At 37.8% G+C, this 14,327-nt stretch overlaps 1 protein-coding gene across 2 annotated transcripts in view; it reads right to left on the bottom strand.

Annotated features, from left to right (window-relative positions):
* Positions 1-14,327, bottom strand: part of adam12b (ADAM metallopeptidase domain 12b) — a 93,008-nt gene that overhangs the window by 44,840 nt on the left and 33,841 nt on the right. For both annotated transcript variants that reach the window (XM_044373057.1, XM_044373058.1), the window contains exon 4: positions 3,208-3,286. In XM_044373057.1, coding sequence (XP_044228992.1) covers positions 3,208-3,286 — 79 coding nt within the window. The remainder of the gene's footprint in view (positions 1-3,207; positions 3,287-14,327) is intronic.

Below are 14,327 nucleotides of genomic sequence, written 5' to 3'. Positions count from 1 at the left end.
AGATGAGACGTCCTTTCCTCTGAAGCGTCACGTGAAGCAACGTGTTTCTGATGACAATGGCAGCTGAACACAGCTGGAACAGCTGTCAGTCGGCTTTAACAGCTGTAGTGACTTTTGATGGAGTTTGTGTCTGCACACATGTGCACTGTGCAAATACTAATAAAAGTGCACAGTTATCACTGCCAGAGCAGCAGTGTTTTCTCTCTGTACCCTGTTACCTATTTAATAAACACCTGCACATAAATAAAAACCTGCATTATGTATTTATACTGCGTCCCGTGCCCTGCTCTGTATTTATACTGTGTACTCTGTCCTGCTCTGTATTTATACTGTGTACTGTGTCCTGCTCTGTATTTATACTGTGTACTATGTCCTGCTTAGAGGCACATCAACCATTTCTACTGGCAGAATGCTTTTATATTATTTATTAATTATTTGTGTCTGTATTTATTGATATTCTGATTGTGAATTCATTATTTAATAACTTAGAATATGATTAGAGTGTCTTTTGAACCCTGGAAATTATTTATTTGGCTAAAGGTTTCAGGGAAAATTGAAATTATGCTACTCATATCAAACCCGACACTCAGGGATTTTCAGCCTCACATGTGACCGAAAAGATATGACGACAAATTATGTAAAATATAAATGTGTTTAAAATTTTTGCTGACAGACAAGACTCTCCATGAGTTTAATTTTATCCAAATAACAGTTAATGTGGGAAATAACAGATCATGAAGAGAAAAATCTGACAATTAACACAGATGTTTAACTAGATGGTGAATCAGAAAACAAATAAAATATAAAACTTGGGAGTGATACACTTGAGTTTGATCTGTTATCTGTCTCCACTTCAGCATGAAACTGCAGCGATGTGTCCGTGATCAGTCCGATTGGCTGCAGCATCCAATCATTAACTGATGTCCAATAAGGGGGCGTGTGGGCCGGTAAAAGACTTCTGTGAAGGCTACCCTCGTGTATCCTCGCTCATGGCTTCTCAGAGAAGCCATGAGCTTCTCCTTGCTCCTCGGAGCAGAAATAAGAGATTTGGGACAGCCTTCAAAATGGCGGACCGGAACAGCGTCCGGTTCAAGCGAGGATTGAGGAGTGAGGAAATATCAAATAAGAGACTTGGGATGTACCCAGTGAAAACACTGTTGAGCACAAGAACAGAGGAGGAAGTGCCTCTTGTTAAGAGGGAATACAGACCTCCATTTACTGTCTAGCAGCCCTCCAGTCCTCTTAAATCAACTGTCATTAGTCACACTATGCTGACCATTTCTCATTTCCAATATTGGATAGCAGGAGGAAATACATGGGGTGATACTTTACCAACCACTTCAGTTTGCCTCGTGCAAGACAAGTTACTGAGCCAGGTGATAATGGAATCGAGATTCATTACATTAAGTATAAAAATAGAGCAGCAACAAAGGCTCTGTACTTAGGCTATGCTTGACCTAGATTAGTTCACCTTTCACAAAAGAAAACATCAGGCAGCAAAAGTGATTGTCTTCCTCGGTTATCCTCATCCTGTCTGACTTTAACAGTACTTAAATGGTTTCAGAATGAAATGTTTTGTCATAAGCTCAATTTTGGGAGATTTCTTGAGGCTACAGAAAGCAAGCAGAACAGAGATGGGATACATCTTGGTTACCCCTTAACATCTGGTATTAAACCTTTTATTTCCCCATGAGTAGCTTTAAGGTTGGAAAAATCTTATTTCACTCCACTGTCTGAAAATGTCATGTAGTATACTGTATCTACTCTGTATAGGCTTCTTCCAACTCTTGCTAAAGCTATAAGATTTTTACACTGAGAGGAATGTTTTTATCTCCCTCAAATTCAACCTGACACTAGCATCTTTAGAAACTTTGGGGTCTCCAGCAGAATTTAAAAGAAACTTCTGGGAAGTTTAAACAATGTCTGGCTGCACAGCACGAGTTGTCTAATGACTGACCCACTGCAAAACTGCTGCTTGTTAAGAAGTAAAATTATCTCTTGATTTATCTTAGGCGGCAGATTTGTGCAGTGGAGGAGAAACAGCAACAAAATCTAAAAACCTAATCTTTTTCACAGATTATTTTGTCTTATCAGATAATTAATAGAACGGCAAAGTTTATTTACAGAACACGTCTTTCCACAGATTATTGCTTAATGTCTGGTTCAGTGGCATCAGGTACTCAAAGTCAGCAGCTGAGTGAGGCTTATCTAAGACAATACAGCTTGTCTATTTGACAACCTGATGCAATGCTTGTAACATCCTCACACTCAAAATTAAAGGTGAGCGAGAGAGAGTGGAGAACACTGTTTGCATAACTTTGCGGGAAATAGACTTGTCAATCACTGCCGCATTACCAAACATTTCTTCTCCAAGTGGTAAGCGACCTGTCAAACTGTCCTCACCACCGTTCAATTAAACAGTGATTTCAATCCAACTTAACTGCAAAAGGGCAAGAGACTATGTTAAAAAGAGAGTGAAAGCGTTTCAAAGTCACAGATGACAGGTTTCTGCAACACCACAGAAATGTTATCCCTCGTCTAGAACGGCTACCTGTTGTCATGCAATGAAACCTTCTTTCCACCTAACCTGAAGTAAAAAATACCTTCATCGCAGGATGAAGATTCAACTCTGCCTCGAGTTTCTTTTGTGCGTCACATTAATTGATTTCAACCATTCAAGTGCCGCAGCGAGTGGCCTTGATAAGCACTCGAATTTTAAAATGAACAGTCAATTTTTCTTCATTTTCTAAAGAGTACTTTAGCAGGCACTTTGCTTTACCAAGCTAGTGCACGCATGGAATAAAACAAGTAGTTAAGAATAGATCAGCTGTTAAAAGGGGATTCTATAATGAAATCCTGATGGCAATGTTGGCTGGAAATCAGCCTGCATAAAACACAGCTTATCAACAAGTAGGCCACAGGATAAATGTCCTGTTCAGCAACAGCCAGAGGCTTTCAAATACACTCTGGGTCATAATGTAGTGATGAAATAAATAATAAAAACAACAATTAAACGCTGTCTATTTTCAGTTTTTAACTAGTTCATAAGATACAGTGTAGTTCATCATCTATTGAACTGAAGATTTAAAAAAAGAAGCATCTGTCTTTTGAACAATTTTAAAGGGTCAGTTTTTACAGCTTGACTGTGGAGCAGCACTGCAAGTCAACTCGACCATAAATGTCAAAAGCACTCAAGTGCTACCATACCGTAAAGTTGTGAGCACCGGTGACTGCACTTCCATCCTCCCGGTAATGTGTCTCAGTGTAATGGCTTGCAAAAAGACCCCTAAAAAGGAACAGAAAAGGAAACAGACACATCAAACACCCAGGTGTTTTTTCCAATACTGTGAATCTAAATTGATAAAAAAGCTGTGTTTTAAGAGTACCGAGATAAGTCAACCCTTTGTTGACTCTTTATGTAGATTGGATGTTACTTGTAAGGATTTGGGGGATAATGTGGTTGAAATGCTTAGCATTCTGGAGCTACGTTTTCTGTGAATTTATTAGGTGGTTCGTAAGTGTCCTTGAATCCCCTGGCATTCAGCACGACTGAGTAGAATCCCTGCTGAGGTAATTACTTTGTGCATGTGTGTTTTTCTGCGTATGTGTGTGTGCACGTGTCAGTAGACATATTCTAAACTGTGTGTCTGTGTGTGTGTTTTTCTCCTAAGGCCATGAGCAGATGGACACAGTGAGCCCCACCTCAAGCACTGGCAAAGGAGCAGTAGGAACACCCATCTTTTGCAGCTGCATAATCACACTGACACCAGGCAGGATGATCTCAGGATGTGTGTGAGTGTGCGTGCGTGCGTGTGCGTGTGTGTGAAAGAGACAGTGAGGAACAGGGTACTAACAAGTGAAGCAGTAGTAGTGGCAAGTGAAAAATGCAGAAAAGTGACAATTATTGTTACAGCTCATGCAACATGGTTTAAAATTCATAACGAAAAATACAAAATCTCACTGCACTGTGGACTTGGCATTCATGTTTCCAGAGGTGAATATAAAGCAAAATAGTCACTTTATCTCTGTATGCTACGCACACAACTGCCATATCAAAACAAAAAGTTCCAGAAAACTATCAAAAAATTGGCTTGACTTGACTTTTTTTTTTCTGCACAGAATATGGGATTCTTAAAGACAGAAGAGGAGATGGAGAGGATTTAGAAACTGGAACGCCACATTTGTCCAAATCTCAGTGGGAATCATTCATATCATACACTGCTGTGCCAGCCCACACAGCTTGCATGTGCTCTACCCAAAAACCAGAATAAGATTGGAGCGGATTAAGCCAATAATGTTCTACTTTTTTCAATCTTCAGGGAGCATTCTGTGTTTTATTTGGGCATTTTTTTTTCCGCTTTAATTTTATTGATGATTACAACATTTATAATCATATAAAACCAACAGATAAAAATGCAAACAAACAAACAAACCTAAAAACAAAACAATACAAACAGGTTTTTTGTTTAGGAGTTACATTTTTAGTAGTCCATCCATTCTCATGGTTTCATCAACTAAATCAGTTGCCTTTCCGTAGTCTTCGTTGCTGTTTCGGGTCCTGAATAATGTTCATATTTTCCACTTTTCTTCCAGCTGTGCTTCTCGTAATCTCAAACGATGTTTCAGTTTTCACATTATGTAAATTTCCTCCACTATCTCCATCCATTGTTCCTGAGTAGGGGGATCCACTTTACCCCATTTCCTTGTGAGCTTTTTTACTAGCTTTTAACAATATTTTGATCAGATACCTATCCCTCAATTGTACATTTTCTTCAGGAAAATTACACAGGTAGAGTACAATGTCGATCATAGGGATATCATATCCTAGTATCCTAAAATCTTGTATAGCATTTTCCACAACATTAATATTTTGTGGCATTTCCAAAATGTATGTGAGTGATCTGCATGTAATACTCCACATTCTCTCCAGCATGGTAGATTTATGTTTAAATGTTCACTTTTGACCTTGGGTGTAATAAAAAAATGGATAAAGTTTTTCTCTCCATATCCATGAATTGGTGGATGTTTGATGTATTGTCCACATGTTTTGCCAATCATCATCTGAAATTTTATGTTGAACTCTGATTCCCATTTTTCTTTTATATATCTAGTTGAAAACTTATTTGTCATCAACTTTTGATATACTGCAGATATAATTCTAATTTTTGTTTCTTTGTATTAACTGATTATAATTTGGATCACAGCATTCACTTCCACAGAGGGGTCTATTTTGATTTCCTTCTTATAGTCGTCCCTTAGTTGTAGGTACCTATAGAATTCATACTTAACCAAATTATATTTATCCGTCATATTCAGGAAACTCTTCCGCTCCTCATCCTTCTCTAAAGTGCACCATGCTGTGATTCCCTATTTGAATCCTTTATCATACTGTTTAAAATTACTTTAAAATGCTACCCATTTTAGCAAATGCGTATTTTTCTTTATCCAGTATTTTTTGTTATTATCAACCATAATTCCAGAGTAAACAATGTCATTGAATCCATACGATTTTTTCATTTTCTTGTATGCTTCTTTATCTCCAATAATATTCTGTATTGGATATTCTCCAAACTCTTTTTCCATTTCTTTCCACTTTGCTGTGTAATCTGGTTTGCACCAACATACAATATATCTTCACTGGGCAGCATAAAAGTATTCTTTCATTTTTGGGAGACCCATACCACCTCTATCTTTTGGTAGCTGGAGAGTTTCATACCTAACTCTAGGTTTTTGCCTCCCCAGATAAAACTTGATATTATCCTGTCCCAGGTCACAAATTCAGTTTGAGGGACCTCTACAGGTAAGGACTAGAATAAATAAAGAATCCTAGCTAGCGCATTCATTTTGATGGTCTCAATTCTCAAGTTAAAATCAAGTGGTAGAGTAGACCATCTCTCAATGTCATTTATCTTGTTAGAGTTTACTTTGTACAGTTTAGATAGTCCTTTAGTGATGGTAATCCCCAGATATTTCATTTTCTTTAGATTCCAATTAAAATTAGATGATTCCTGAATCAATTTTGATGGATTATAGTTAAATGTTAGTATCTGTGTTTTGGATTTGATATCACGAGAGGTGTCCATATGTTTCTTGGAGCTTCATCAGTACAGGAAATGATTTATTCGGTTGTTCAAGGAACGCTATGGCATCATCAGCAAAGAGCCCTATTTTATGTTACATGTCATTTATCATAACTCCCTTAAGTTCTTCGTTTTGACAAACTGCTTGTCTGTCAGGTTTCCATTTATTTTAATTCTAGCAGTGGGCTGTTGATATAGTGTCTTTATGCTTTGTATTTGAATCGTTCTAACCCTTTATATAACAATTTCCAGTTTACACAATTGAATGCTTTTTCTGCATCAATGCTTATTAATACACTACTTGGTTTTTTTCTTATGTGTTTGATCTACAACATGTAAAGTTCTCCTGATATCCTGTGTTTGATGTCCTCTAACAAATCCTTGTTGTATATATTATATAGTCTAAATTTAGTATTGAAATTGGTCTATAATTCCCACAGTATTCCTTATCCCTTCCTTGTTTTGGGATGACTGACATTATTGCTTCAGTCCATGATGGTGGTATTTTATTATTTTGAAGTGTCTGATTAAAAGAGGCCAGGAGTAGTGGTGCCAGCTCATCTTTGAACATCTTATACCACTCTGCGGGGTATCCATCACTACCTGGAGATTTATTATTTTTTAGTGTATGCATCTTGCTCATTATTCCAGTGTTCATTATTCAATATTCCCACACTGAGTCTCTATACTGTATGTTGTTTTCTGTTTTTAGGCATATTTTTAAATAGAGTGGATTATGGTCCGACACATCTGCCCCTCCAATCTTACATTCCTTCACTCTGTGAATCACCTACATTCATAAAAAGATAGTCTAGACTTGAATGGACTTTATGAGCAGCTGAATAATGTGTAAAATCTTTTTCCAAAGGATGTAGGTTTCTCGAAATATCTATCATCTCCGTCTCTTCAAGTGACATATTTATGAATCTTGTTAACTGCACTGTAGTTACTTTGAAACTCGTATCAATACTGTGATTCAAAACAACATTTAAAACTCCCAAAAAATGAAGGTTCCCTCTGATTCTACAGCTATGACGTCAAACAGGGACTTCAAAAAATATGTATAGCTTTCTGGGGGTGCATATACATTTGTCAGTGTTACTGGTTCATTTTGTATTCTTCCTTTTAGTATAATATACCTTCCTTCTTTATGTTTGAATTCCTTTTCATAATCAAATTGAGTTGTGTTTGACATTAATGTTACAACTCCTCTTCTGCGTCCCTCTTTATGTGAACTGTAGTATAAATTCCTGTAGCTATACCTTTTTAATTTTCCATGTTCTAACTGGGATAAATGGGTCTCTTGGAGGAACATGATCTTTGCCTTTTCCTTTTTCAATTTTGTCATAACTCTTTCTCTTGTCATTGGTGTGTTTAGACCATTCACATTCAGCGACATTACCTCGCTATTGTTAACCATCACTATGTTTTGCTACCTCTTGAAAATGTGCTCCAGAACAGTTCTTGACCTCTCTCAGTCGGTTCTTAATATATTATATAAACTAAAGAAGTCTGAAAGATTTCTAATATTCCCACTGTGGATCCATTTTTCTGTATCATTATTTTAATCTGATATGTGGACCAAGTTCCATTCAATGCTTAACAAATATTCTTTGTTGAAAAGTCTGCCTGGTTAAATCTTTTCATCATCATCCCTTCTCCTCTACCTAATCATGTTGTTTTGGTCTTTAATCATACCTGTATTTTTCCTGATCCACAGTGTTACCTCTTTCCTTAAGCAAAACATTTTTAAGATCTCAACTGATAGTCTTATAGATTTTCTCTTGCTCGGTACACTGTATGCCTTCTACATTCTTTCCCCTTCATATTAATATATTAATATATTAATATATTCTGTGTATAATTAATATTTTATTGTATAACACATATTTTGCTTACGTTTATGTACTGTTTGAGACACAATAGTTCTATAATTCGAATCCAAAATGGTGCAAACTCAAACACACAGATGAATTAAAGATTATTATCATGAATTATATCATTATGATGATTAATTGATATTTTAATAAATGGCAGAGTGTGTTGCTGTAAAATGATTGCTAGTCCATTCTAAATGTTAACATTTTATCTGGTTTTATTGGCAAGTATTCCAGCACCTGTACTCACACCTCTAATACGTTTATCTCATCTTTTGCAGTTTGATCAGTGTTACAAAGCTACTTGCAGCCTCCTAGTGATGGTGAGCAATAGGCTACTTGCTCAATGCTGGCACAAGCTGATCTGTATCATTGTCATTTATTCAATGTGATATGTGGTAATTCTCTTTATTCTCCTTTTTAGGATATTGAATGTGGCAGTGCATAGAATACAGTTCAATTTTAGGCAGACTGATGGGCATTGGGTAGATGGGTTGTTATTACTATCCATGTCCAAGCACAGGCTACCTGTGTATATTTAATACATGGAGTAAGCTACTAAATCACACAAATACAAAAGTCATGCTAAACAGCTAAATCCAAGGCCAGTGTCATGTGTGCTCATGCAGAGAACTAGCAACAGAAAGAGATTTTTTTTAACACATAAATGGACATCCCTTAGCTGTATTTGATATAAAATGAGTTGGACTAACTCAATTAAATTATATTGCATGGATGTACTTAGTTTGAGTTGTAGCTACACATATTCATTGGATGGAAATCCTGCCCACAATTTAATTGAGTTCATCCAATGACTTATTTTTTGAGTGTACATGTATTTTGTGGGTTTATTTTACTGACTTGAGGGTGTTAGTTAACTATGCTCCTGCTCCTACTCTCTCTGCCATCTTTCCGGAAGTCCCCCTTATCTGGACATTTAAAGTTAATTTTTTTATGACCTGTTTAAAAAAGGATCTATCCTCCGTGGCCCAGGCCTGACCACATTTAACTTCATTAAATGCTTATTATCGCTTTAATGTGCCTTATCATGCCATTAGTGAGCTCTAAACCAAATCTGATAAGCCAGCAGCCAGTAATCACTTTAAAGAGCGAGATATGTCTCATTAAAGATGGATGACACATCAGAGGGTGGTATAATGAAAAACCACAAAATATGCATCTTCATACTTACCTTGCAAAAGCAGCATTTAGAAAGTGACATTGATAAACAGCCACTTTCCAATAAAACCGACTCAACATATGATGTTGTTACTGACAAGGAGGCAAATTGAAACTGCTGCAATAGAGGATGCAGTTGAGACGGGATTTGTGTCATGTGAGTGGTAATTCCCAGCAAATGCTCCTGTTCTGTATTTTGGAGGCATGTTTGGGAAAGCCAGCTTAGGGCAGAGTGGCCCCTGGTACTAAGACACATTCTGTATTAAAGCCGCGGGTTTTACATGATGGAATCTGCCTGTAATCAAGTCCTTGGCAAGAGTACACAGAGTTTATAGGCCATGAATGTTTACTGTGAGCTTGAAGAGCGTTTCCTCTGCCCTCGCCGGTTACCCTTTGGCTCTGTGGTGTGGGACTGAGTATCTTATGCGTCTGAAAATGATCCTGCTGATGACCAGATGACCCATTTCCCATTTCTCTTCTTCTTTAATGTTCCCCTTTCTGCCTTTTTACTGCCCCAATACAGAGAAATAAATCTAGGCTGTTAGATTGACTACACCCAATTAAAAACAGGATTTTATTTCTACTGTGGGAATTGTGATTTCAAAAAGACAGAGAATGTCATTATCTCTGCACCTATGACATTACAGTTGTGTAAGGGAGCACTTTGTCTCTGAATACAAGAATACTTACATGTGCTTGTACCTCCTCTCTTGGCAACAACAGCCTACATCAATCCCTATTTTTGTACAAAAAGGAACATGCAGCCAATCAAATGCGATCTATATGGAGAGTAGCAGATGATAATTGGTCTGCAAATGGCCACAGTTCTCACCAGAAGCCCAGTGTGAATTCCTCGAATGCTGCTTTGAATTGAATTCCAGTATGTTGGCCTGAAAGACGGGTGTGGAATTTATGAATGGAACAGAAATGCAGAGCCTCTGATTGAAGTTGCAAAATGACTTTCTTTTTTAATAAACATCTGCCATCACCCCGCATGAGGAGGATGAAGGTCTCAGCCTCAAATTGTCAATTTATTCCACAACTTCTATTGTAGATTATATGGTAGAATGCTTTATGAGGTGTCCTGTGAACTGATTATTAACAATTTATACTTTACTGACTGAAAAATGTAGTGTTTTTCTCTTTCAAAGATGTTATGTATAGCTCCTGCAATTGCTAGAGTCAATCACCATTGATTCAACGCTCCTAAGTGTGTGCTGCGATTCATTAGACGCACTCTAACATCTAATTAACGATGCACTAACAATCACCCAGGTTAATTGTGATGAATGAGGGGCTCCTTAATAGCACTTTGGGGAGGCAGAAAATACTGTTATTTGTCTTAAAAAATAATCTTCCATCTCTTTTATTAAGGATCTTACAAACTGCTCTTCAGAATTAATCAAATTTCTCATAAAATTAATTTACTGCATGAATTACTTATGAAAGCCAGATGAATAGCTTTCAAGACTTTACTTTTGAGGCTTCTACGTTGTCTACACTTGCATTGTTTTATTAAAATAATTAGGAGTGCTTGGAAAAGGTGTGTAAGTAGCTCTAAATGAAAAGACACCCACGCAAAGATCATCTGTTGCAAGAACAGAATAAGTGTTTTTGCAGTACATGGTCTTTGTGATTTGTCCTCAGCCTTTCAACCTTTGATCCCCAATGTTTCATGTGCTCCTGTTCCCTTCCCATGTCTTGACATATATAAGTGGATTGCAGACATATAACCTACACATCAATCTATGAATGAATGGCTGAAGAGAGATATGGCGACCACAATGCAGAGACCATACAGACAAGGACACAGCTGAAAAACTCATTACAGAGGACCATACAAAATCTGTCTTCCATTTTCTGCCGCATGAAAAAAACCGACAGATATGACTTTCTGTCATATCTGAAATTATAGCAGATAGAGCTGTTGTTGTTGCTGCACCAAACATGTGTTTTTATGAGTTTTATTTGAGGAGAACAAATCACCTCTAGCAGACACAGACTCGCTACTACAGTGTAATTGATGAAACTGAAACTGGATGTGTCACAAGTTGTTTACATGAATCAGTGTTTTTAATATTATCCTTTTCTCGGGCACAGAGAGTACAATGTTCTGTGCAAATTTAAAGCACTGAACCTCATTTACATATATGTGACTCCATGCCTCATGTAATAATTCACCATTACACTAAGCCCCTTGAGCATGAAACCATTTGAGAGAAATGTGGCTGCTCTTGCAGTCTCTGTACTTCCTTTGAAGACTGCTAACTTCAGTGATTTCTTTTAATCCCCTCTCCCCCACGAGCCTAACCCTAAGCCTTCCTATAGCTGCTACTTATGGTACTGTATGCCTAACTTGAAAAAGAGCAGACAACTACAGAGGGAGAGAGATGAAGAAGAGAGGATGGACTAAAGAGGTGTGGTTGACAACTCTAATTCTATTTCCACATACGGCTGTGTTCCAAATTGATTTACATACAGCTCAGTGTCCCTTCAGCTTAGGCTTGGCTGTGGCAGTGCACTGGAGTGTACAAAGCCAGAAAAGCCAGAAAAAAACTAGGGAGAGACAGAGATGAGGGTGGGAGGAGCAGAGGGAGCAAAACAGTAAAATCCCCTGAACTGCAGAATTAAAAGAGTGCCTTCCTTCACTCCCCTTCTCTCGTTTTGTTAAAGATTACTCGTCTACACTTGTTCCTCTCTTGGTAGCAACCACACATAACTGTATGTTGTGATAGTCGATTTGTTCATTCATGCCTTTCAAGGTTAGAAAGTCAACTTTAAAGCTGTTATCATTTTGGCAGTAGCCTTTCCTGAATGTTTTTTGTCCTTAAATTCTTCAATTACATCTCGAAAATGATTTAGTGGAAACTTGTCAATTAAAGACGCATCAAGATTAATAAGTAGCATGCACAAAATCATCCAGCACGCAAAAGTAAAAAAGTCTCTGAGGCTGTTATTGGAAAAAGCAGTGCTTTGAGCTAGTGTTAACATGCAAACATTTGCAAATTGGCATTACAAAGTACAGATTGGTGTAGCTGATGGAAAGTATTGGATAAATTCAAAGTTTGACCCGATGATAGCCTTATAGAAAAAGTTAAGTTATAACCAAAAATCAACCTCATGGTGGCGCTAGATACAAGATCAGGAGACAACCAAAGTCCATATGAAACATTTGTCTTGGAACCACAAATGGTTCCACCAAATTGTGTGCTAATCCATTAAGTGGATGTGGATATATTTCACTTGACAAATAAACATTTTGACAGGAAAAGTCAGGGGATCACCAAAGTCATTATGATGATGAATGGCTGTACAAAATTTCATGGCAATCCATCCAATATTTGTGATGATATTTCAGTCTAGACTAAAGTGGCAGACGGACTGACCATCTGACCAACTGACTGACTGATTGACCGGCTTCGCCATTGCTGGAGCCATGCTGCTAGCGAGGCTAAAAGGGCACATTAATCAGAGAGCAGACTAAAATCTTCCAGTATGAACACTCTAGCAGGCAGCAGACCAATATCAAACAAGCACGCTGATGGGCCAAGCCTATTTCAATATTGACTGACCAAAGCAAAGATAGCTCCTTAATGAGTCGGCATCCGTCTTTGCTTAGTAAGAATTCCCAAAGAGAGTCGGCCGTTCACTTTAAGTCATTCTGCAGTGAGTTCACAAAGGCCCAGATGACGCCACTTTTCCTGAAATAACGTTCTGATCACAGGGGAAAGAAAGATAGAAAACCAAATCCTGAGACAATAAATAGTCATTTCTACCAAGTTGTTTTCAGAGGTTAAAGATCCAGAATGGCCTCGCAGATACAAAATGTACCAATGACTCAGATAGAGTGGTTGGACCTGCAACATACAAGCTTCAGTGATGAGGGAGAGTTCTGTAACTTGCTTCCACTTTATTGTTGACATTCATTTCAGATCCAAATGAAAACCTGCATTTAGGCCATTCAATCACCAAGAGGGTAAACTCAATTCAAACCGCATTCTCTGTCTGTCTCTCTCACCTCAGGCCTCACAGCTCTGTGTGTGATGTGGTGCCCAAGGCTAGTGAAGTCATCACATCAGTAAAGCAAACCGCAGAGGGAGAAACAAGGCTCTCTGCATTAAAAAGCAGAGGTGAATGATGATTCATTGTATAGTGGTACAGCTAGTGAAGGTTTTCTGTATCTCTCTCTACGCACCATCTAAAAATAACAAAATCGCAGGCATTCGTGAGAAAACGCAAACGCCTGTATGAACCTCGCAGATAATATATTCAAATGACATTTTCCTGTTTGAGCTACATCACTGACCATATGATCTTTCTCATAACTGCTTGACTTGTTACCAATGACTGTAGGCCCCTTTAAAAGATAATATACGGGGGTTGACAGAGAGTTATAAAAGGAAATGATAGTAAGTGACAGTGAGGTCACGTGATTTTTCTCCTTGGGGGATAGGAGGCTGCTGATGGTCAGTGACAGAGGAGATAGAAAGCATCCTTCTAAAAGGAGACATTTTGATAACGTTGATGTACTGCAGGTACCTATATTGGATTGTACCACTCTCCTGATCACTTTATAGCACTTGAAAAAGCGCACAGTGAAAGACAGACTGTATAAAACAAATGCCTGAAGATAAATTTGGGTTTTCCATAGCGTGGGATTGTGCATAAATTGTCGGACGTTTTTCTAGCATGTAGAAGAATACATAGATTACTGGAGTCAATTTCTTTCCACTGGATATGCCTTCTCCCTCTGGCGTATCTTCTTTACATCTCCAAAGTGTTTTATATTCTTTATTGCACACCAATGGTAACCTTATCTTTTATGTTTCCAGATTTTTCTTTTTTTACCACCCAGGGGTTTTTACTGGTGCCGCTTTTTACTAGCATAGAGTCTTAAAAAGTCTTCAAGAATTGATAGCAGAATGTGAGTAAAAATGCAAGGCTGCAGGTGCAAAACGCGCATTAAAAGTACTATAATGTCAAGCCCCAAACGGTCTTTTATACTTTTAATAAAAGTACACGTCAGGTTGGGTGTAAAACATTGCAATTTGTACTGAAGCTCTACCACAACATGGCAAGCAGCTGTGAGGTTAAGCAGAGCTGTTAAAGAATGAACCGTTGCATAGCTGCTGGCCTAAACGTCAGGAATATTTAACACAATAAAATGAATCCCACACTAAACATATTTTTC

This window comes from Thunnus albacares, chromosome 14 (assembly GCF_914725855.1).
Source record: "Thunnus albacares chromosome 14, fThuAlb1.1, whole genome shotgun sequence".
In the NCBI taxonomy this organism is placed as follows: Eukaryota; Metazoa; Chordata; class Actinopteri; order Scombriformes; family Scombridae; genus Thunnus; species Thunnus albacares.
Note: the sequence above shows the minus strand (reverse complement) of the source record. Positions and strands in the feature narration are given on the sequence as shown.